The sequence below is a fragment of the Falco rusticolus genome, chromosome 3, assembly GCF_015220075.1.
Source record: "Falco rusticolus isolate bFalRus1 chromosome 3, bFalRus1.pri, whole genome shotgun sequence".
Taxonomy (NCBI): domain Eukaryota; kingdom Metazoa; phylum Chordata; class Aves; order Falconiformes; family Falconidae; genus Falco; species Falco rusticolus.
The window spans coordinates 13,283,310-13,304,582 of NC_051189.1; the positions used below are offsets into that span (position 1 = coordinate 13,283,310).

General features: G+C 65.9%; 3 protein-coding genes across 8 annotated transcripts; 1 reads left to right on the forward strand and 2 right to left on the reverse strand.

The window, feature by feature from the left end:
* Positions 1-742: 742 nt before the first annotated feature.
* Positions 743-3,432, reverse strand: SPATC1 (spermatogenesis and centriole associated 1). The gene is made up of 4 exons (XM_037379040.1): positions 3,201-3,432; positions 2,014-2,367; positions 1,369-1,517; positions 743-1,239 (listed from the first exon to the last, which is right to left on the reverse strand). The coding sequence occupies exons 1-4, from the start codon at positions 3,430-3,432 to the stop codon at positions 916-918; spliced, it is 1,059 nt and encodes a 352-aa protein (XP_037234937.1). The 3' UTR covers positions 743-915.
* Positions 3,433-8,238: 4,806 nt separating this feature from the next.
* GRINA (glutamate ionotropic receptor NMDA type subunit associated protein 1) lies at positions 8,239-14,014 on the reverse strand. Of its 2 annotated transcripts, XM_037380901.1 has the most exons (8): positions 13,886-14,014; positions 11,412-11,748; positions 10,889-10,945; positions 10,669-10,781; positions 10,388-10,588; positions 9,967-10,095; positions 9,403-9,546; positions 8,239-9,194 (listed from the first exon to the last, which is right to left on the reverse strand). In XM_037380901.1, the coding sequence occupies exons 2-8, from the start codon at positions 11,716-11,718 to the stop codon at positions 9,045-9,047; spliced, it is 1,101 nt and encodes a 366-aa protein (XP_037236798.1). In that variant the 5' UTR covers positions 11,719-11,748; positions 13,886-14,014; the 3' UTR covers positions 8,239-9,044. The 2 variants fall into 2 exon arrangements, with proteins under 2 accessions (XP_037236798.1, XP_037236799.1); XM_037380902.1 differs by lacking the exon at positions 10,889-10,945 and having other exon boundaries at positions 13,886-14,013.
* On the forward strand, positions 12,081-19,817 carry PARP10 (poly(ADP-ribose) polymerase family member 10). 5 transcript variants are annotated; one of them, XM_037380898.1, is made up of 11 exons: positions 12,081-12,086; positions 14,816-14,979; positions 15,367-15,612; positions 16,101-16,334; positions 16,499-17,022; positions 17,112-17,324; positions 17,460-17,607; positions 17,731-18,645; positions 18,792-18,925; positions 19,012-19,186; positions 19,282-19,817. In XM_037380898.1, exons 2-11 carry the CDS (start codon positions 14,817-14,819, stop codon positions 19,584-19,586), a joined length of 3,057 nt encoding a protein of 1,018 aa, XP_037236795.1. In that variant the 5' UTR covers positions 12,081-12,086; position 14,816; the 3' UTR covers positions 19,587-19,817. The 5 variants fall into 5 exon arrangements, with proteins under 5 accessions (XP_037236795.1, XP_037236794.1, XP_037236793.1 ...); XM_037380897.1 differs by lacking the exon at positions 12,081-12,086 and adding an exon at positions 14,441-14,513 and having other exon boundaries at positions 14,811-14,979; XM_037380896.1 differs by lacking the exon at positions 12,081-12,086 and adding an exon at positions 14,448-14,516.
* The last annotated feature ends 1,456 nt before the right edge of the window (positions 19,818-21,273 follow it).

The window sequence follows — 21,273 nt, forward strand, 5'->3', positions numbered from 1 at the left end:
ACCACCCCCCTCACCTACCTGGGAGCTGCCGCGTGCCCCCACCCGAGGGCCACCGGTGCTGCTGGCAGGACACAGCCTGGCACGGCACGGCAGGGGGTTCCCTCTGGGGCCGGTTGGCCCCGAGCGGCCGTTTCCCCTTTTGGCTGTGGGAGGAAGTGGCCACAGGCAGGAAGGGTCCCCACACACACACCCGGCCCCCCAGCCCTGGCCCCTCTGCCGTGCCACCGCCGCAGGCTCCCTGATGCCCAAATCCCCCAGACCTGGCCCCTCTGCTGGCACCCTGGCACAGCCTGGCACAGCCTGGCACAGCTCGGCACGAAGGTCCCAGCCCACCATGGTGAGACCCCTGCTGAGGCCCTGACCTGGCTGTGCCATGGGGCCCGGGGGATGCTGGCGGTGCATCCTGGGCAGGGGCAGAAGGGGATGAAGTTTCCCATACTTGGGGTTCCCCCACCACAGCACCATGGGTGCCCTGGTGCCAATCCCTGGCTTTCGCTTCCCCATCCAATCGGCTTCCCCTGCCCGCATCCGAAAGGAAAAAGAATGCGGTCTCTACCGCAGTGTGACCTCTGCCCTGGCACTGCTGCCTGCAATGCTGCCTGCAATACTGCCTGCACCCCAGTTCCGCTGCCTGCACACTTGCACCCTGTGCAGCCTGGGACGTGGTGCTGGGCTCTCTCTGGTGCTAACCTCCCCGCAACCCCTCATTATCACAGCTGCTGCCGGAGTGCCAGAGCTGTGGGACCCATGTCACAGGAGTGTCCTTGAGCAGAAGCAGCTGTGATGACAGTGGTGTTTGTCACAGCTCACAACGGTGAGGGCACTGGAACAGGTTTATTGCACGGTGTGGGGCTCTGGCTGGCAGCGGCACAGCCGGGGTGGGTTTGGTGCCGGTGTGGGGGCCAGCCCAGCCGCTCACCGGAGGAAGAGGGGCTGCCCGTCCTCCCGTGCCAGCTCCTGCAGGCACTCATGCAGCACCATCGCATCTGCCTGTTCCGCCGGTGGCACCGTTTCAGTTACCACGCGCCGCAGGAAGTCTGGGCTGTGGCAGGCATGGGCATCGGGCCCTGGCAGCTCCAGCAAGATGCCATAGGTGTTGACAAGGGACTCCGCAAAGGCTGGGTGCACTGTGGGGCTGTAGCCCAGTGCCCGCAGACGCCCCAGCAGGCTGATGTAGCGCTGGGCAGCGGCGGCACAGTACTGCTCGTCGAAGCTCCCTGGCATGGCTCCGAGGGCGGTCTGCAAGGGGAGACAGGGCAGGTGGGTCCCCAACACCCATGGGTGCCCAAGTGGCAGGGAAGCCAGGGTGCTTTGGGCTGCAGCCATGGGCACCGTGCCTGGCTCCCTGGCAGAGCTGCATGAGCCTACCGCTATGATCTTCTCAGGGATGTTGGTGACGGTGAAGCCGTAGAGCCGGGCACAGTCGGGGAAGACCCTGGCAAGGATGCGGCGGTCCAGCTGGAAGGCGATCTCTCCCACCAGCTGCCCCCATGCTGGCTGCTGGCTGGCTGCGGGAGCTGCCAGCATCAGGCACTTACCCCTGGCCTGGCACGAACCCGGCACTGCCGCCCCGGTGACCATTCCCCAACTTGTCCCCATGCCCCCTGCCACCCCAGAACCAGGCCAGGCTTTGTTGCTGCCACCCAGTGCCAGGGTCCCAGTGTGTGTGTGTGTGGGTCCAAAGGCCAGTATGCTGGGTTTTGCCAGGCAGGGATGCCAGCAGACTGGTTTGGCTGGATGGAAAACCCATATGCCAGCTTTGCCCACGCAGAGATGCCATATGCCGGCTTTGCAGGGCAGAAAAGCTGCCATGCCACCTTTGCCTGCACAGATGGTGCCACGGCATCCCCAGGGGCTGTTGCTCCCTGGCTTTCCCATGTGTCCCCTGGCACAGGGTGACCGTAGCCGCTTGCCCAGGACCTCACCGCGTCCCCCAGCCACGGAGCTGTGGGAGTGGGGAGTTGCAGGGGTGCAGCACCGCACACCCTGCCAGTGCCATGCCCCAGCCCTCACCTTGCAATCTGGAGCTTTGTGGCAGCTCCTGGCTGGGAGCGAGCCAGTTGGCATCATGGGCCACCTTCCAGGAGGGCTCCTTGCACCAGGTGTCCGGCAGCTGCAGGTCCAGCGGCTGCTGCTCCACTGGGGCTGGTGGTGGTGGGACCGGGGCTGGGGGGACCCCAGCCTCCGGCCCCTGCAGGTCTGACAGCCGCAGCTTGGAGCTGCTCAGGGCTGGCGCCAGGGGGTCCTGTGGTGGGTCGCAGGGCAGCTGGAGGCCGGGGGGGTGACCAGTGGAGCCGAAGCAGTTGAGGGGGCAGGAGAGGCGGGGGCTGCTGCGGCCGGGGCTGTCGTGCATGGTCACTGGCAGGGCTACCAGGACAAGGATGGCAGTCTCAGTCCTGACAGCACTGGGGGTCCCTGTACCACACCCCCACCCCGCACACTGCAATCCACAGTTCCTGCCTGTGCCGGCCCCACAAACATGCATGGGGAAACACAAGGCCGCAGTATAGGTAAAGGGATGGGATGGGATGGGATGGGGATGGGGATGGGGATGTGGAAGGGGATGGGATGGGGATGGGGATGGGGAAGGGGATGGGATGGGGATGAGGTGGGATGGGATGGGATGGGTTGGGGATGGGGATGGGGATGGGGATGTGGAAGGGGATGTGGATGTGGATGGGGATGTGGATGGGAATGGGGATGGGGATGGGGATGGGGATGGGGAAGGGGATGGGATGGGGATGGGGATGGGGATGGGGATGGGGATGGGGAAGGGGATGGGATGGGGATGAGGTGGGATGGGATGGGATGGGTTGGGGACAGGATGAGATGGGATGGGGATGGGATGGGATGGGATGGGATGGGGGTTGTGATGTGATGGGGATGGGATGGGACTCAGCCCACTACCCCTTCTCTCATGAGCTTTGGGGTCAGCCTCCCCCCCCCGCCAGTTTCCCCCCTAATACTTCTGCTCCTGGTGGTGAGTGAAAGCGCCCCGCTGCTGATGTCGGTGCTGCTCAGCATGCCATCCTGGGTCTGCTGGTTCCAGAGGTGCTGCCAAGGCGGGGTCTGGGAGATGGGGCTCTGCTGCAGGGGTGCCAGATCCCGCTCCAAAGCATTGGCTGCATGTAGAGGGAGGGTATTTGTAACTGCAGCACCCACTGGCCCAGGACCACTGCAGAGCCACCCATGCCCCCCACCTGGGCTAAGGAAGTTGAAGCATCCCCCAGCAGAGCAGGGCACGGAGGTGAGGGGGGGTGCTGAGCTGGGCTGGCCGTGCAGGAGGTGCCGCTGCTGCCTGAGCTGCCCCACCACCTGCATCAGCTCCTCGTTCTCTGCCAGCAGCGCCTCGATCTCTCGCCACAGCCGGTCATAGCAGGCAAAGACCAAGAGCCCCGCACGTGGGTGGTAGCTGCAGGGCACCGGCTCCATGGCAGCCCCTGGTACCAGGCCAGGCCGTTCACCCTGACACGGGCCCTGTGCCAAATGGCAGCGCTGGGGCCAGAGGCACGGGAAGGCCCTGGCTTGCTGTGGGACACCAAGAGCGGCCATGGTGTCTCCAACAGCAGGTGCCAGGGAGGGACATTTCCAGAGGATGTCACAAAGGGACAGCCCCCCCCCGCCCCTGCCCGGGCTGTGGCAGTATGTCCCCGCCTCCATCCTGGTCTCTGTTTATGTAACAATCAGAACCACAGACCGGTGGGGGCTGGAAGGGGCCTCTGGAGACCAACCAGCCCAACCCCCTGCTAGAGCAGGCTCTCCTCCAGCAGGCTGCACGGGGTCGTGTCCAGGTGGGGTTTCAATGTCCCCAGAGGAGACCCCCAGCCTCTCTGGCCAGCCTGTCCCCGTGCTCTGTCACTCTCAAGGGAAAGAAGTTTTTCCTTATGTTCAGATGGAACCTCCTGTGCTGTGGTTTGTGCCCGTTGCCCCTTGTCCTGTCGCTGGGCACCACTGAGAAGAGCCTGGTCCCATCCTCCTGATGCTCACCATTAAGGTATTTGTATGCGTTGGTAAGTCCCCTCTCAGCCTTCTCCGCTCCAGGCTGAACAGCCCCAGCTCCCTCAGCCTGTCCTTCCAAGGGAGATGCTCCAGCCCCTCATCATCTTCATAGCCCTAGACCCTCTCCAGCAGTTCCCTGTCTCCCTTGAACTGGGAAGCCCAGCACTGGACACAGAACCCCAGATGCAGCCTCACCAGGGCAGAGTAGAGAGGGAGGATCATCTCCCTCGACCTGCTGACCACACTCCACCTAATGCACCCCAGGGTCCCATTGGTCTTCTGGGCCATGAGGACACATTCATGGTCATGGTCACCTTGCTGTCCACCACATCCTTCTCTGCAGAGCTGTCTTCCAACAGGTCAAACCCCAGCCTGTACTGGTCACTGTGGTCATTCCTCCCTAGGTGCAGGACCCTACACTTGCCTTTGTTGAACTTCATGAGGTCCTTTGCCATGAGTTTCCTTTCTGCCCAACTCTTCAGCCTGTCTGGGTCTCTCTGAATGGCAGCGCAGCCTTCTAGTGTACCAGCCCCTCCTCCCAGTTCTCTATCATCAGCAGAGTTGCTGGGGGTACGCTCTTTCCCTTCATCGGTACACCATAATTGACTTAGTCCCACCTTGCTGTTACTATAAACCTGGCATTTAGAGGACAACTACTCTGGGCACCTGTTGACAGTCCTGGACCTCTCTCCTCCCCGAGCAGGGATGCCGCTTGGGCGAGACTCATGCCTCTGACTACCTCAGATGTTAGCTGGGACAACATTACTAACATAAGCGCTGAACTCATAACTCGAGCTCAATTGTTGCAGTAAGTGCATTTATCAATGGCAGTTCTGAACCTGTTATATCTGTCACCTTAATAAATCATCTATTTTTCTTCAAATCCACTAAACTGTTTCAGGGAAAGCCCTTGAAGGGGCTCTGGCAGGCAAACGTTGATTCTGATGAATGGCTGTATCCTTGAGACCTAAACAGTTGACCAAATCTGAGACTAGGATGAGATCCAGCTGCACCAAGACTCCTCTCTGACGAGTTAGAAAACAAGAGGGTCCTTTCTGAACCTCATTGATATCAAACACTTAATAAAATTGCATACATTGCTGGTAGCTGATCTTTAGCAAAAACTAGGGGAAAGGTAATTGTGGCAGGGGAAGATCATGACCCTCATTGACCACCAGCTCATTGACTGCCAACTCATTGAGCACCAACTCATTGGCCACCGGTACTCAGTGACCGCTGACTCATTGGCCACCAACTCATTAACTGCTGACTCAAGAAACTCCCCGATCCAAAGAGAAATAGAGACTGAACAAGCGGATTAATTAACATAAGAAACAAGAGAATTGCTTAAAATAGGAAACCAAGTACTAAATAATGAAATACGTAACTTGTAATCAATAAAACTGATGTATTAGCTGGTTGAAAAATATGAATAGTGTAAAGTTTTGACAATCAGGGAGCTAAGCATTTGGGGGTAACCACCTTGCTCCCTACTTTGTGCAAACTAGAATAAATAAATGAATAGAAATTTCTCAATTCAGTGTCTGAATCGGCACCACACACCAGCTAACAAACCCACCTATGAGACAACAATCCCTGTGTGCCACCACTGTGGGGGACACATGGTGGGGACCCTGTCTCCATCCCCATTCTGCCTTGGTCGCAGGACACCGCCCCCCCCCCCCCCCCCAGCACCAGCCTGCTGCTGTGGGTGCCAGGGGCTTGCACATGGGGGGCCATTACAGCCCCTCCTGCTGCTGGGACCCCTTCAAGGGCTGTGCTGCAGCCCCTTGCCATACCCCTGCCACTCCAGCTGGCCCGGCGCAGTGGGTTTGTGCTGAAAGGTTTTGGCAGTGGGGGGCTACAGGGGTGGCTGCTGCAGGAGGCTGCTGGAAGCTTCCCCCGTGCCTGATGGGCCAACACCAGCCGGCTCACAGACGGACCCAGCGCGACGAGCCCGTTATCAGCGACAGCGATAACGTATCTCTGGGGTAACAGAACTAAGAAGGGGCGAAAAACCTGCACAGCAGTGGCCAGAGAGCGGAGTGAGAACACGTGAGAGCAGCAGCCCTGCAGACCCCAGGTCGGGCTCCAGGTTCCGGAGCAGAGATTCCCCAGCAGCCCGTGGGGAGCCCACGCCGAGGCAGGCTGTGCCCCCAGCCCATGGAGCCCACGGGGGAGCAGATCCCCCCCCTGCAGCCCATGGAAGGGACCCATGCCAGAGCAGGTCGTGGAGATGCGCAGCCCGTGGGAAGGACTCAGGTTGGAGAAGCTAGTGGAGGACTGTGTCCCATGGGAGGGGGGAGGAGGTGGGAAACTGGGGAGTGAGGTTAAGCCTGGGAAGAAGGGAGGGGTGGGAGGAATGTGTTTTAGGATATAATTTTTATTTCTCACGACCCTGCTTTGATTTGATCTGTAAAAAATTAATTTCCCCAAGTCAAGTTTTGCCCATGACGGTAGTTGCTGAGCGATCTCCCTGTCCTCATCTCAACCCACGAGCCTTCTCCCGTCCAGCTGAGGAGGGGAGTGATGGGGCAGCTTCGGTGGGTGCCTGGTGCCCAGTCAGGGTCACCCGATGCCCAGCCAGGGTCACCCCACCGCAGCCAGCATGTCCGGTGTGCCAGCACACTCCGTGGAAATCCTGACCAGCTCCATCTTCACAGCCATCTCATCTGCCAGCACCACCAGCACCATCCTGCCCCAGCACCGAGGGGCCAGTGGAGGAGACCCTCAGCACGGCGGTGGTGTCCTGCTCGCTCAGCACTGGGGTGGCCATCGACCGGTGCCCCTTCATAGCCAGCAGCCTGGCCTCCCAGCTGCTGGAGGAGCTCCTGAGCCAGCAGCCACCAGCAGTGAGCCAGGGCCAGCCGAAGGCTCCGAGCAGTGTCGTAACCAATGAGCGGCGCCATATCTCCTCCTCCTCCTCCTCCTCCTCCTCCTCCCTGGAGAGGCTGCGCTGACACAACTGCTGCTTCCAGCCCTCCAAGGAGCGCTCCCAGGAGCGGTGCCATGCCGCCAGCCACCGGGATGGACCAGGGCATCGAGGTGACACCATACCACCCACCTGGCACCTGGGCGCTGGCCCTGAGCCAGCCCCCTGCACCCAGTAGCACCTGAAGAAGTGCTGGTGCTCCCCATGGGATGTGCTGGCTGTCTGGCCAGCCCATGGTGCTGCCAGTGTCCCCGGGCACGGCCAGTCGTCCGGCGCCGGCACTGCCTGTGCCATGCCGAGTCCTGAGGCACAACGCTGCCAGGGAGCCACCGGCTCCATTCCCAGGGCCAGCAGGGAGCTCCCCCGGGACCCAGAGCCCACCCAGCAGGTAGCCGTTGGCGTGCTGGCCTGGTGCGGAGCCATTCGTAGCCAGGCACAACCTTTGCCCTCTGGCGCAGGAGCCCCTTGCAGCACCACGAGCTCCTTGCCTCATCCCTCCTGGCTGCAGGGACCCACTGGGATGCCGCACTGCTGCGATGGAGAGTCGGCACACAGCTGCACCAGCTCGGTGCCGGGCTGCCAGCCAGGCCTGCCGTGCTGCGGCAGTGGCAGAAGAACAGCAGGCAGCAGCCCCCTGCCCTGCAGCAGGACCCCAGCCCCTGCCCAGGCACCACAAAGACAGTGCAGTTCGTGGGCAGGTCCTTCGATCTCAGAGCCCAGCAGGATGTGGCACAAGCCAAGAGGGAGCAGCAGCCCAGCCCTGCCAGGGCAGCAGAGCCAGGAGCTGTGATGGAGGGGAGGGCAGGTGGCACAGTGGAGACACCCAAGCTCCCCAGCTGCCAAATAAACCCCTGCCCGTGGTGACTGTGAGTGCTGCTGGTGACTGACCCTGAGGAGTGCTGGGTGCTGCTGAGGCTGGAACACCACGGGAACACAGGGAGATGGGTGACGCAGGCACCCTGGCCACTGCTGCCTGTGCAGGCAGGGATTGCCTGCCTGCCTACCTGCCCGCCCCCGGGAGCAGCCAGGGACTGCAGGCAGGGAGCTGGGGGGCTGGGCCAGTCCCAGGCAGGGTGCAGGCAGGCCTGCCTGCTCCTCCAAGGACTGGGGTGCAGCAGGCAGGAGGGCAGGGAGATTCAGGGGACAGCAGCTGCAGGGACAGCCCTGAACCAGAGAGTCCCTGTGACCCCAAGAGAGCAGGACAGGGAGGCAGAGGATGCCTGCGGCAGGGAGCTGGCAGCCCCGAGCTTGGCCGTGCCAGGCCCTGCTGGCATCGGTGGGGAACGGAGAGCCAGAGTTGGCAGAGATGAACTAGACGGAGGTTTATTAACAGCAGGAGCTGGAGTCACAGAACGGGGCAAGAACAGAGCCTTGGCCACGTGAGGAGGGGGCTGGGGCTGGGGTCCCAGCGCTGCCCAGGCAGAGATGGGCAGGGACAGCGGCTCGGGCCCTGGGAGGGTGCCAGGTCCCAAGAGGGACTTTCCAGCAATGCCCAGTGCAGGGACCCCCCCATTGTCTGGCCAGGACCCTGCCCTCAGCCCTGCCTGCAGCCCAAGGAGGGCGGCCACCAGCGCTGACCCTGCCTGCACGGGTAGGAGGGTGGCGAGGGGTGAGGACAGCACGTGCGCAGGGGGAGCAGGACGGAGGGGATGAGCTCCACCGTGGGCAGGGGGAGAAAGTGCTTCCAGTCCGCGTTCAACGCAAAGTGGGGGAGGGGGGAAAAGGCCGTATTCACAGCATGAGGGGGGAAGCGAGGGTCCAGGCAGGGGACTGCTGGGGGGGGCAGGAGGGGCAGCGGGTGGCTGCAGCACCCTGGCAGGCAGGCAGGCACCCGCAAGCGCCATCTGCCTTGCACTCACCTCCCAGCGAGGGGACAGAGCTGTAACCCAGGACCCTCCTGCCACAGGAGCCCCCTGTGCCCCCCCCCAGCCCCGGCCCAGTGAGCCCCTGCAGCCACTCCTGGCTGGAGCCAGGGAAGTGGCCGGGGTCAAAGAAACTCTAACGGGCATACCAACAAAGGGGTGCAATGAGAACACCAAACGAAACCGGCTACGGTGCGGGGGGAGCACGAACCAGGACACACGCCGTGAGGTGGCATGGCAAGGAGGGACTGCTACTCCTTGGCCCTGCCGATGATGGCCAGGATGTAGAGGAAGATGTTGATGATGTCTGTGTAGAGGTTGAGGGCAGCGAAGACGTATTCCTCAGGGCTGAGCGCCAGCTGCTTGTTCCCCAGGATCATCTGCGTGTCCACTGCCAGGAACTGCAGGAGAGGGGAGGCACATGGAGTTGGGCAGGGGGTGGCAGGGAGGCCAGCAGCATCCCACACCCCACACAACACCCCATGACTGGGTCCTCGGACCCCCATCCCTCCCCCTCCAGCACCCAGGGATCCAGCAGGCAGCTCAGCCCCTCCCTGGGATGGGGTAGCAGCAGGAGGTGGGAAACGACAGGGCCCCTCTGGCACTTACGCAGGTGAAGAGCAGGGCCCCCAGGGAAGCGTAGATGATGTCCATGATGCGGTTCCGGATGAAGATGCAGAGGATGGAGAAGACAATGAGGACGACGAGGCAGATGATGAGCACGCCGCGGCAGGAGGTGAAGTCGTACTTGGTCTGTGGGACAAGAGAGAGTGAGCAGGGAGCCAGGGAGGGGGGTCATACACCCAGCCCAGAACCCCCAAACCCAGCAGAGAGCCAGGGGGGTCGTACACCCCGTTCAGTGTCCCCAAACCCAGCAGAGAGCCAGGGGGGTCGTACACCTAGTTCGGTGTCCCCAAACCCAGCAGAGAGCCAGGTGGGGTCAAATGCTCAGTTTGGAGTCCCCAAAGCTAGCAGGGAGCTGGAGGGGGTGGTCATACACCTGGTTTGGAGCCCTCAAACCCAGCAGGGAGCCAGGGGGGACTGGTACGCCTGCTTCGGTGCCCCCAAACCCAGCAGGGAGGTGGGGGGGTTGGTACACCTGCTTCGGTGCCCCCAAACCCAGCAGGGATCTGGGGGTGTCGCCCAGCCACCTGCCCCCACCCTTGGGCTGACCTGCAGGGAAAAGATGACGACAGTGAAGCAGACAACAACGGTGATGCCAACGGCCATGATGACAGCATCAGTGTTGTAGAAGCTGGCGATCATCCCCACCATGTAGGACAGGCTGACGGTCAGGATGGACTGAGGAGCAGAGAGGCACCCTGTCACACCGGCTCAGCTGTGCCCCCCGCCTTTGCCACCCATGGCTGTGTCCAGCCAGCACCTCCGCAGCACGTAACGGCCTTGGTGCGGAGCTCTTGGCTCTGCCAAGTCCAGAGCAGGCTCTGCTCTCATCAGGCCAGGCAGTCACGCCCCCCGCACACCCAAACCCACCCAGCCATGTCCTCCATGGGACCTTGGGTGTCCCCAGGGTGTAGGGCTGGGGTTGCCAAAGCCACGGCCAAGTCTGCCACCAACCCAGCATGGCACTTACCAGGGCCACCAGGTTCCAGGGGTGCTTGCGACGGAAATCCCCGCAGCAGCTGAGGACGATGAGGGAGATGAAGAAGACGGCGTAGGACACGTAGTATGTCCAGACGTTGCGCTGCACGAAGCCCTTCACGCCTTTCACAAAGGTGAAGATGGCCACGAAGGCGAAGGTGACAGTCAGCTGCAGGGTGAGCACCAGGAAGACCTGGGGGACGGGGACACGTGACGGCAGGGCAGCCAGAACCCCCACACCCCCAGCAGCGAGCAACCCCGGCCGAGTCCCACCTTGCGGATGAAGGCCTGCCGAATGCTCTTATCATCCCAGTGCGCGGTGGGGAAGTCCTGGTTGTCGTAGTAGGAGGGTGGCCCATCCTCGTGGTAGGTGCTGTGCAGGGGTGCTGTGGAGAGAAGTGGGGGGCATGGGTGAAGGGGGGCTGGGGAGGGGGGCTGCCTGCACCACACCGAGTCCCTATCCTAGGACCTGCCCGCCAGGGCAGCCGCTCACCGACTCGGATGACCATGGTGCCCGGTCTCCACAGCCCACGGTGGGGCCCAGCTCCAGCTGGCAGTGGTGAGGAAAGAGGAGAGATGGGGCTGAGGGGGACGGGGGTCGAGGAGGGGACAGGGGATGGGGGGAGTGGAGCTCTGCACCCCCCAGAGCTGGCTCTCGCATCGGCACCCCCACCGAGCCGACAGCTCCAGGCAGTGTCACCTCTCCTGGGGCCATGCCAGCACCCTTCTCCCGTGGGCAGAAGCCCCCTGGGGTGCTCCCCAGAGCTCGGCTTTTCTGTGGGGGCTCGTGGGGCAGGACCCCTTCCCCAGGGGTCCCTGCAGCCCCACTCATGCGCCCCGAGCTGCACTACCAGCCAGACCCCCCCTCACCAGCCCCTGCCTGGCCAAAACAGGACCCTCCCTCCATTGGAATCCCCTCTCCCAGAGCTGCTGCCAGCACCCACCGCGCAGGGCAACCCCCTCCTCGCCTGCACCCTGGGACGGACCCCCCCCCAAGCCTGAGCCCCGTTACTTACAGTCTTGGTCCCCAGGGACCATGGGCTGTGGCTGGGCATACGGCGGCTGGGCGTAGGGGCCCTGGGGGTACGGCCCCGGGGGGGGATATGGCCCGGGGGGATACGGCCCCGCGGCAGGGTACGGCCCCGGTGGGGGGTACGGCCCCGGCCCCTGCGGGAAGCCCGGCTGGCTGTAGGGTGCTGGTGCGAACTGGGGCTGGGGGTAGGGTGCAGCAGGGTAGGGGGGCTGCGCATAGGCTGGGGGGGGCGTGGGCTGCTGCCCCGGGAAGCCCTCGCCCGTCACCAGGAAGCTCTTCTCGTGGGACATCTTCCCCCCGGGCTGGCCGCCGCCTCTCTGCTGTAGGGAGGAGGGAGAGGGGTGGTCACGACCGGTTGCCATCACCTCCCTGCCACCACCACCCTCCCACCGCCGTCACTCTCCCCCCCCTTCATCACGCCCCGCTGCCATCACTCCCACACTCAGGCAGTTCTGGGGGTCCCAGCCCCAGCGCAGCCCCTCAGCACGAGGGTCCCAGCCCCGGTGCAGCCTCACAGTTTGGGGGTCTCAGCCCCGGTCCCGCTGGCTCCCCAGCACAAGATGGCCGCCCCGGTGGCAGGGCCGTTGCCACGGTGACACCCCCACGGCTGCCCCGGCCTGGGCCTTGCGGGGAGGCCTTGGCCACGGCGGCGGGGCCGGTGCCTTGCGGTGGCTGCCACCAGTGGCGACCGGAGCGCCGGCGCTGCCCGGCTGCCCGTCACCAGCCCTGCTGCCTGCCCGCCGCCGCCTCCCCCGCCACCGGCACGGCCGGCTGCCAGGGCTCTGCCAGCCCCGCTGCCGGAGCACCGCGGGCCAAGCAGCGCCGGCACCACCGGCGGCACGGGCTCCCCTCGCCGGAGGTGACCGCCGGGGGAGGAGCGGGACCAGCGGTGCCGTGCCGTGCCCCACGGCCCTACCTCGGGCGGGCAGGCAGCGAGCGGGACCGCGGCGGCGAGGGGTTTGCGGCAGGCACCGGGGACGCCCCCGCTCCAGACCACCGGGCCCAGCTGCCGGTGGATGCCGATTCTGCGTGGAGCTCGCGGTTACAAAACCAGGCGGCTGCGGGAATGGCGGCAGCTCGGCCCTGCGCGGTGATGGCCCGTCACCGGTGCCGCCGCCATAAATACGGCCGGGCAGGCGGCGGGGACAGGCAGCTGCCCGCAGGGTCGGCAGCTGGCGGGCAGAGCCCCCGGCCAGCTCTGCGCAGTCCCACGCCGCGGCAGGTGGGACACGTCGGGGCCAGTGCCGCAGCGAAGCGCCGGCGTCCCCGGGCACGGGGCCGTCTGCAGCCAGTGCCGGTGCCAGCGCCAAGGCCCGGCCAAGTGACAGCCCGCCTGGCCGGTGGCGCAGCCGGAGCCAGCTGCCCGCGTGATGCCCCAGCCCAGTGCCACGGGCCTTGGGGAGGGGGGCGGGGGGCTCGGCCCTGCGGCACCGTGGCTGCACGCACATGCCCCCTGGCTCAGCGAGGGGCTGCCAGCCTGGACCCCCGGCACAGGCAGCCCCGGGGGAGGGCAGGGACCCCCGTGGGCAGCGCCAGGGAGGCGCAGAGGGTCGATGAAGCACCCCAGGCTGTAGACGGCACGGGGGGGCACATCACGGGGCGGGGGGGTACAGGGTGCACGCAGCACGGGAGGCACAGGGTGCACCGGGCACAGGGTGCATGCAGCACGGGGGACACCCTGCGTGGGGGGCACAGGGTGCATGCAGCGCAGAGTGCACCGTGCACAGGGTGCGCGCACCATCGGGTGCGGGTTTGCACGGGGCGCAGGGGGCGCACTCGGCACGGGGGGCAGCGTGCATGGGGGCACACGCAGCACGGGGGCGCAGGCTGCACCGGGGTGCACGCAGCATGGGGTGCACCCTGCATGCGGGTGCACGCAGCACGGGGCGCAGCGTGCATGGGGGTGCACCCTGCATGGGGGTGCACGCAGCATGGGGCGCAGCGTGCATGCGGCACGGGGCGCAGGGGGGTGGGTGCATGCGTCACAGGGTGCACCACACACGGGGCGCACGGGGGTGCATGCGGCAGGGGGGGCGGGGGGGTGCCTGTCGGCCGCCCCCCCCCGCCGGTGGATTTTCCCGGGAGCCCCGGTAAGCGGCTTTGCCCTGACGCCCAGTAATGCCCCAGCGCGGCCTATTTACGGCAGCAGCAATCCTAATCCCCTGAGCGCTGCCGCTGCGGGGGGGACACAGCCGTGGGGGCCCCCTTCGTGCCCAGGGGACTGGGGGTCCCTCTCGGGGCCCCGCTCCCGCCACCCGGTTGCCGCCCCCCTCCACCCGACCCGGTCCGCTGCGGAATGCGGCAGCGCGGTGCGGGGGAGGGGGAGGAACGCGCTCAGCGACGGCGACGGCGACGACGGCGGCGGTGGGGTCTCCGTAGGCCCCCCCCACACCGCACCCCACCCCCACCCCCCCGGTGCACCGGCCCCCCCCCAGCCCCTCCCGGTTCCCCGCTCACCGGGCCTGGCCGTGCGGCAGCGCTGGCTCCGCTCCGCTGCGGGCGGGACCTCCGGCGGGGGCGGGGCCTCGGGGGCGGGGCCTGAAGGGGTGGAGTCTCCGGGAGGGGCGGGGACACGGGATGGGGCGGGGCGTCGCGACACAGCGCCCCCGTGTGGCGGCAGCGAGGCTGGGGAGCGGGGAGCTGGGGACCCCCGCGGGTGGGCCCTGCCCGTGGGCAGCCCCTGCCCGCCCTCGCCCCGCCGCCCGCTTCGTCCCACCGTTGACGAACGGGGCTTTTCTCCTGGTTTCCCCCTGTCACGCGTGGAGCCACTCCCGTGTCACACAGAAGGGTCGGTCCCGTGTCCCCCTGTCACGCGTGGGGCCGGTCACGGGTCACGCGTAGGGGTCCGTCCTGTGTCCCCCTGTCACGAGTGGGGCCGGTCCCTTGTCCTCGTATCACGCGTGGGGCCGGTCCCGCATCATGCGTAGGGGCCGATCCCGTGTCCCCGTATCACGCGTGGGGCCGGCTCCGTGTCCCTGCCCCCCGCCCGGGGCCCCGCCCCCCAGCACTTCCTCTTCCCGTGACCGGCCCGGCCCCCCGGCCCGTTTCGGTTTCGTTTCTTTGCCGGGGCGGGGCCGAGCAGCAGCCGGTTCGTGGGGGAGGCCTGCCCGGGGCTGGGGGGGGGAATTGGGGGGGGTCCTGGCCCACGACTGGAGGGGGTGTCTGCCCGGGGCTGGGGGGGGGCGCTTGGGGGGGTCCTGCCCCATGACTGGAGCGGGGGGCCTGCCCCACGGCCGCGTGCCTGGGGGGGGCCGGGACGGGTGTAGGGGCACCGGGGCGGTCTCTGGTCCATAGGGGCTGCGGGAACACGTGATCCTTGGGGTCACGCGTGGGTGCGGGGGAGTCCTTGGTACCGGCCCCCGCCCCCCAACGTGTTTGTGCTGGCAGGATGGCCGAGGAGGGGGTGCTGGAGGTGGGGGCCGTGCCCCCCACCACGCAGGAGGAGCTAGTGGTCCTCTACTTCGAGAGCCGGCGGCGCTCGGGGGGCGGCCCCGTCCGGAGCTGCCAGCGCCTCGGCCCCCTCCTCTTCCTCACCTTCGAGGATCCCCAGGGTGAGTGCGGGGTTGGGGGGCAGCTGCTGCCAGCTGCACTGGGAGCGGGTGCGGAGGCATCCCTATCCCAGCTGGGAGCACTGGGAGAGGGTGTGGGGGCACACCACTCTCACTGGGAGCACTGGGTTAAGTACTGGGGGGGAATCGCAGTCCTGTTGGGAGTACTGGGTTGGGGGGAGTGTCACCGTCTCAGCTAGGAGTACTGGGATGAGGTGCGGGGGCTCTCAGTCCCAACTGGGAACACTGGGATGGGTTGAGGGGGGGCCCAGCCCCACTGGGAGCAGCAGGGAGTGACCCTGCGCCCCCCAGGAGGACCCAGTGTGGGGCTGGGTGCCAGCTGGGCTCGGGCACTGCTCCCCCCAGTGACCCCTGTCCACTCCTGTGCAGATGCTCAGAATGTCCTGGCCCGTGGCAGCCACCGGCTGGGGGGGGCTGAGCTGAGGGTGCGCCCTGCCCCCCCCTGGGACCCCACCCGGCTGCTGCTGCGGGGCCCTGGCCCCCAGACTGCCCCCGAGGCGCTGGAGCCACATCTGGAGCCGCTGCTGGGACGCCCCTGCAGCACCTTCAGCCTGGACCGGGGCCCGGGGCCCGACTGGGTGCTGCTGCACCTGCGGGACCCCATCACCCCCCAAGGTGGGTGCGGGGATCCAGGGGGTGTTGCGCTCACCCTCGCTGCGGTGCCATGCTGCTGCCGGGAGTGCCGGGCAGTGGTTGGGGTGCGGGGTCTGCGGTGCTATTTGGTGGCTCTGCAGGCCCCCCACATCCTGTGCTGTCCTGGGTTGCAGCATGGGCTCCGTGCCACTGAGCAGCGCTGGGGCCACGTTGGCCGCGTGCTCCCTGTCTGGTGTCACCAGTGCTGGGGGGTGCACACGGCCAGCACGGCACAAGGCCGATGCTGCTGGGTGCCGCAGCCCCGTAGTGGGTGAGCGGCGGTGCTGGGGTCCTGCCAGGGGGCTAATTGCCGTTGGAGTGCTTGTGGTTCCCTCCTGCCAGGCCTGACCCGCCGGTGACAAATGGTGCCATTGGCATGGCCTGGGCAGCTGTAGGGGTATCCCACTCCTAGTGCTGCCTGGGGGTCCCCAGCATCAGCCCCACTGTCACCGCCGCCCCTGTCCCAGCAGAGTTTGCAGCAGCGGAGCAGCGGGCGCAGCAGTGGGAACTGGAGGGTGCCACGCTGGCCCTGCTGCGGCTGCCACAGACCACCAGTGTGCTGGTGCGGGCGGATGCACCGGAGCTGAGCCGTGACCTGCTGGAGCTCTACTTCGAGAACCGGCGCAGCGGTGGCAGCAGTGTGCAGGCAGTGCGGCTGCTGCCAGGTGGCCAGGAAGCCATTGTCACCTTCCAGGAGCCGGCAGGTGAGTGATGGCAAATGGCACGCTAACACTGGCGCTGCCCCAGCCGGCTGCCGCTGCCAGGCTTTGGCCTCTCTGCCCCATCCTGCCAGTGCCCTGGCTGGGGCGAGGGCAGGGCCGGGTGCCGGAGGGGGCTGCGCTTGGCTGCCCATCCTCTCCCCCCACAGCGGCAGAGCGGGTGCTGCAGAGGTCCCACCAGCTGCAGGACATAGTGCTGGTCCTCACACCCCACTACCCCTTTCTGGAGCCACTGGAGGAGGACATGGCGACCGCAGTGGACACAGTGACCCCACCAGACACCGCAACCCTGCCAGATATGGCAACCCCTGCAGACACAGCAACCCTGCCAGACACAGCCCTGGCCCCCCTGCCGGACACTGTCCCCCCAGCTCCTGCCAACCCAGATGCCTGCCCAGAGCTGGCAGAGCCACCGGCGTTGAGGCCGGTGCTGCCATTGGCTGCCTTCCCCAGGAGGAGTGAGGACACGGCAAGGGATGAAGATGTGGCCAGCCAGGGCCAGCTCCAGGAGCAGATAGTGTCAACTTTGGCAGGTTCAGTGCAGGACGAGGTGCTGGTGCCAGCGGAGCCGGGAGCACTGCGGTATCTGCAGCGGCACTACCAGGACCTGCTGGCCAGCATCCCCGAGGTCTCCTTGCTGCCACTGGAGGGGGGGGATGTCGCTGGATTCCGGGTGAGCTGTGGGCAGGTGTCCAGCATCGAGGGCTGCTGGCACCAGGGTGCCAATGCAGCAGGCCGTGACCACCTGGCCCTCACCGGCAGGTCAGCGGGGAAACGGGCCAGTGCCGGGCAGCAGCTGAATTCCTACAGAGCCTGCTGGGCACCGTGGGCTCGCAGTCGGTGACACTGCAGTTCCCAGGCATCACCCGCTTCCTGTGGGACAAGGGCGGGCAGAGCATCCTCCAGCAGCTGGAGAGCCGCTTCCCTTGCATCTTCGACTTGGAGGGTGTCCGCTGGAGCCCCCTGGACCCCCAGGTACAGCCAGCCCCCACCCTGACTAGGAATGCAGGGGGCCAGCAATGGAGCTGCCGGGTGGCAGGTGCCATCGTGCTGATCCCTGCCATGCATGTGTGGCACTGGTGACAATGTTCTGCTCCTCTGGCCACACAGCTGGACCTGACAAAGCTGCTCCCCCCAAGCTGCCACCTGGACACTCTGCCTGCAGCACCATGCTCCTGGCACTGGAACCTGCAGGATGGTGCCAACGATGCTGATGGTGCCAATGATGCTGATGGAGATGACTTTTGCTCCAACATAGGTAAGGGGTGGGGTGGGGTGAGGGGGCTATCCCAGCACCGTGATGGGAGGGGGCTGTGGGTGCTGGTTCCCCTGGCCGCACCATGGTTGAGACTCGCAGTTGACACCTCGCTTCTCCCTGCAGAGGAGATCAAGGAGCTGCTGGCAGCCCTGCGCACTGGTGAGGCCACTGGCGATATCAGTGATGTCTTGGACAGGGAGGAAGACCGTGATGCCAAGTCCCTTGCCACATCTGATGGGGATGACAGTGAGGAGATGCCATTGGGCGGGCCGGGGACCGGGATGGATGAGGAGGCACAGATGGTGCTGGCCATCCAGCGCTCCATGGACAGCACGTGGCATGAGGAGGAGGAGCTGGCGCGTGCCACTGCGCTCTCGCTCCGCTCCTACCACCGGGAGCAGCAGGCAGCACCTAGTGTGCAGGAGGAGGAAGATGCTGGTCTCCTGGCTGCACTGGAGGCCTCCCTGGAGGAAACTCTGCCTGTGGCAGATACGGCACGGGTGACGCTGTTCTCCTCCTTCGAGGGGGACGTGGCGGCGGTGCCACAGGCACTGGAGCAGGCACTGGAGGGGCACCTGCATGCAGAGGAGGTGGAGAGTGAGCGCCTGCGGGCACTGCCGGCTGCCTGCCACCGCTGCCTGACCTTCCTGCAGCGCAAGCACGCCGTGCGCCTCTGCTTGCGTGGCAGCACTGCCACACTGCATGGCTTCGCTGAATACACTGCCGCTGCTGCCCGTGAACTTGCCCTCCTGCTCCAGCGGCTGCCGCCGCTGGAGCATAGACCCCCCACTGCTGTCACCACTGCTGCGTGCTGGGTGCGCTGGGACCCCTCCGGCACCGCCATCCCCTACACCCCTGAGGCTGCCGTGCTGCTGGAGCAGGCCTGGTTGCGCCGGGAGCACCGGCTGGACCTGCTGCTGGATGGACAGCCCTTCACCATCGACTTTGAGCGGATGGAGGAGTATGACATCGGCAACGCCTGCACCGTGGCCATCTCCCGCAGCAAGCCCCCGACAGAGAGCGCCCGCCGCCTGCTTGGTGCGTGCCCAGCATTGCCAGTGCAGTGCCACCCCGGCCGTGCAAGTGGGATGGTGCCATGGAGCCAGCCCTGCCCCCCACCACGGGGTCCCTGGCCTGGGGAGGTGCTGTGGCACACCAGCATTCACCGGAGCTGTGTCTGGCAGGGTCAGAGGTGCTGGGCCTGGAGGAGGAGGTGAGGTTGATGCCACTGGCTGAGGACTCAGAGGAGTTCTGTGACACCGTGCACCATTTCTACGAGACGCTGGAGGAGCTGCACAACAAGATCAGCATCGTCAAGGTGGGTCCTGGTGGTGATGGGGTGGGGGGCACAGGCCAGGGGTGTCTCCACGGCAGAGCCCCAGACGCTACAGTGCTGCCCGGCAGGTGGAGAAGCTGATCCACCCACTGCTGTACAAGCAGTACCAGCTGAAGAAAGCCAGCATGGAGAAGACCTGTGCCAGCGGCACAGTGGAGCGGGTTCTTTTCCATGGCACGAGTGAGACCTCCAGCCGCGAGATCTGCTTGCATGGCTTCAACCGCAGCTTCTGTGGCAAGAACGGTGAGTGCAGGAGCAGGATGGCACCAATCTGGGCATGGTGGTGCCACCATGCCCTCCCCCTGGCGCTGTGGTCTGACACCCCCCCTGCCCCACAGCTGCTCTCTACGGGCTTGGCGTGTACTTCGCGGTGCATGCAGCGGTGTCGGTGCAGGAGCAGTACTCGCCATGCAGCACCGATGGCAGCAAGTACATCTTCGTGGCCAAGGTGCTGACTGGGGACTATGTGGTGGGGGCACAGGGGCTGCGGGCCCCACCGCTTCGGGAAGGGGCTGGGGTCCCCCTGCGCTACGACAGTGTGGTGGACAATTGCCTGCAGCCCGCCATCTTTGTCATCTTCAACGACACTCAGGCCTACCCTCAGTACCTCATCACCTGCCGTCGCCACGGACCCCCGCCCTGAGCCCCATGGCTCCCTGGCACCTGCTGTCCTGGTGCACCCCCCACCTTGCCCTGGGGGGCTCGGGGTACAGGGGGGTCCCTGCCCTGCCTGGGAAGCTCGGAGTAGGGGGTTTCCCAGCTGGGGGCTGCTTCTTGCCCCCAGCTCTCCAGCCCCTGGGGATGAAGGGGTGCAGGAAGGCTCGGAGGTCACCAGTGCAAGAACTGAACTGGGAATAAAGTTGGAGCAGCCTTTCCCAGTGTCCAGTAGGTGCAGGGGGGCTGGGGGGGGTGGGTGTGTGTGGCCGTGGAGGGAGGGTGCTGCTGTGGGCTGCACTTTGGGGGCTCTGGGTGGGCCAGCAGCCGTGCAGGACTGCAAGCTGAAGACCCACCTGTAGCCACAGTGGTCCCTGGGGTATGGTCCCCCATAGTGGGAGTGGATGTCATCCTGTCCCCTCAGCTTGTCCCCCCCCCATGCTAGGGACACAGTCCCCTCTGGGCATATCCTGCCTGGCTGGGGGACATGGGGCCCCCCTAGGTTTTGTCCTGGCATTGGGGTCCCCTCCTGCCATCCTGGGGCACCAGCCCCCCTCCCAGCTCACCCTGCAGCCCTGGTGTGAGCATAGGCCACAGCACCCAACATCTGCTGGTCCTGGGGGGCTTGGCTGCTCCCCCCTCCTCTGCCCCTTGTGGGGAGCCCCCAGTGTTGGGAGGGCAGGCATCCCCTGGAACCACAGTGGGCTCCGGCGGGGCTGTGGGTGGATCTGGGTGGGGAGGTGAGGGCCACACGTGTGGGGCCCATGGGGTGTTGGAGATGCCATGGGGGTTGCCGGCACAGGCTGTGCCCACGGCCACACGGTGCTAGCTGGGCTGCAGGTCATGGGCCTCCAGCCTGGTGCCGATGACGCTTGAGGGTGCTGCAGCCCTGCCACCGGCACCGCCGGGCAGCCTGCCTTGGCCCTGATCCCCTTGGCAGCTGCACAGTGATGGCATTTCTGCTCCTCCCCACGACTGGGCTCCGGCTGGCGCCTGTGCTGGGAACCGTCTGTGCCTGCTGCAGCATGATGTCCTGCCAGCCCGGGGATGCCAGCTCTGAGGGTGTCCATGCCTGGCCTGGTGAGGGACAAGCTTATGGCCTTGCTGACCTGTGCCAGCATTACCCATTCATGCATTGCCCATCTACACCAGCATCACCTACCTGCGCCAGCACTGCCCCCCACGCTGGCATCACCCACCCCATGCTGGCAGGCAGGTGGGTGGGCAGTGTGGGGGCTGCCCGTGGGAGCAGCTGTGCTGCCATGGCGTGCTCCAGCTGGGGTTAAACCTGGCGGTGCTGCTGGTCTGGTCTGCTGGGGATGGGGCTGTTCCCACGAGGCTGGTGTGCAGGCAGAGCTGGGGGTGGGCGGGGGGGGGGTGGGGGCAGGCAGTGTGCGGAGACCCGAGACCCGGTGATGCTGGGAACATCCGGACCCCGGGGGCTGGATCTGCCCCCACTCCCGTTCCCCCTTCCCATGGGGTTTCCAGGGGCCGGGAGCTGCTGGCGGGTTGGGAGTGGCAGCGTGGCCCTGCCAGGCCTGCGGTTTGGCACCACCATGGTGTCTGCAACCAGAGAATGCTCCAGAGCATTCCTTCCTCTGCCTGTCATTAACCCTGCCTGCACTGCGCCCTGCCTGCACGGCATGCTTCCTGCAGTGCACCCTGCCCGCCTTGTG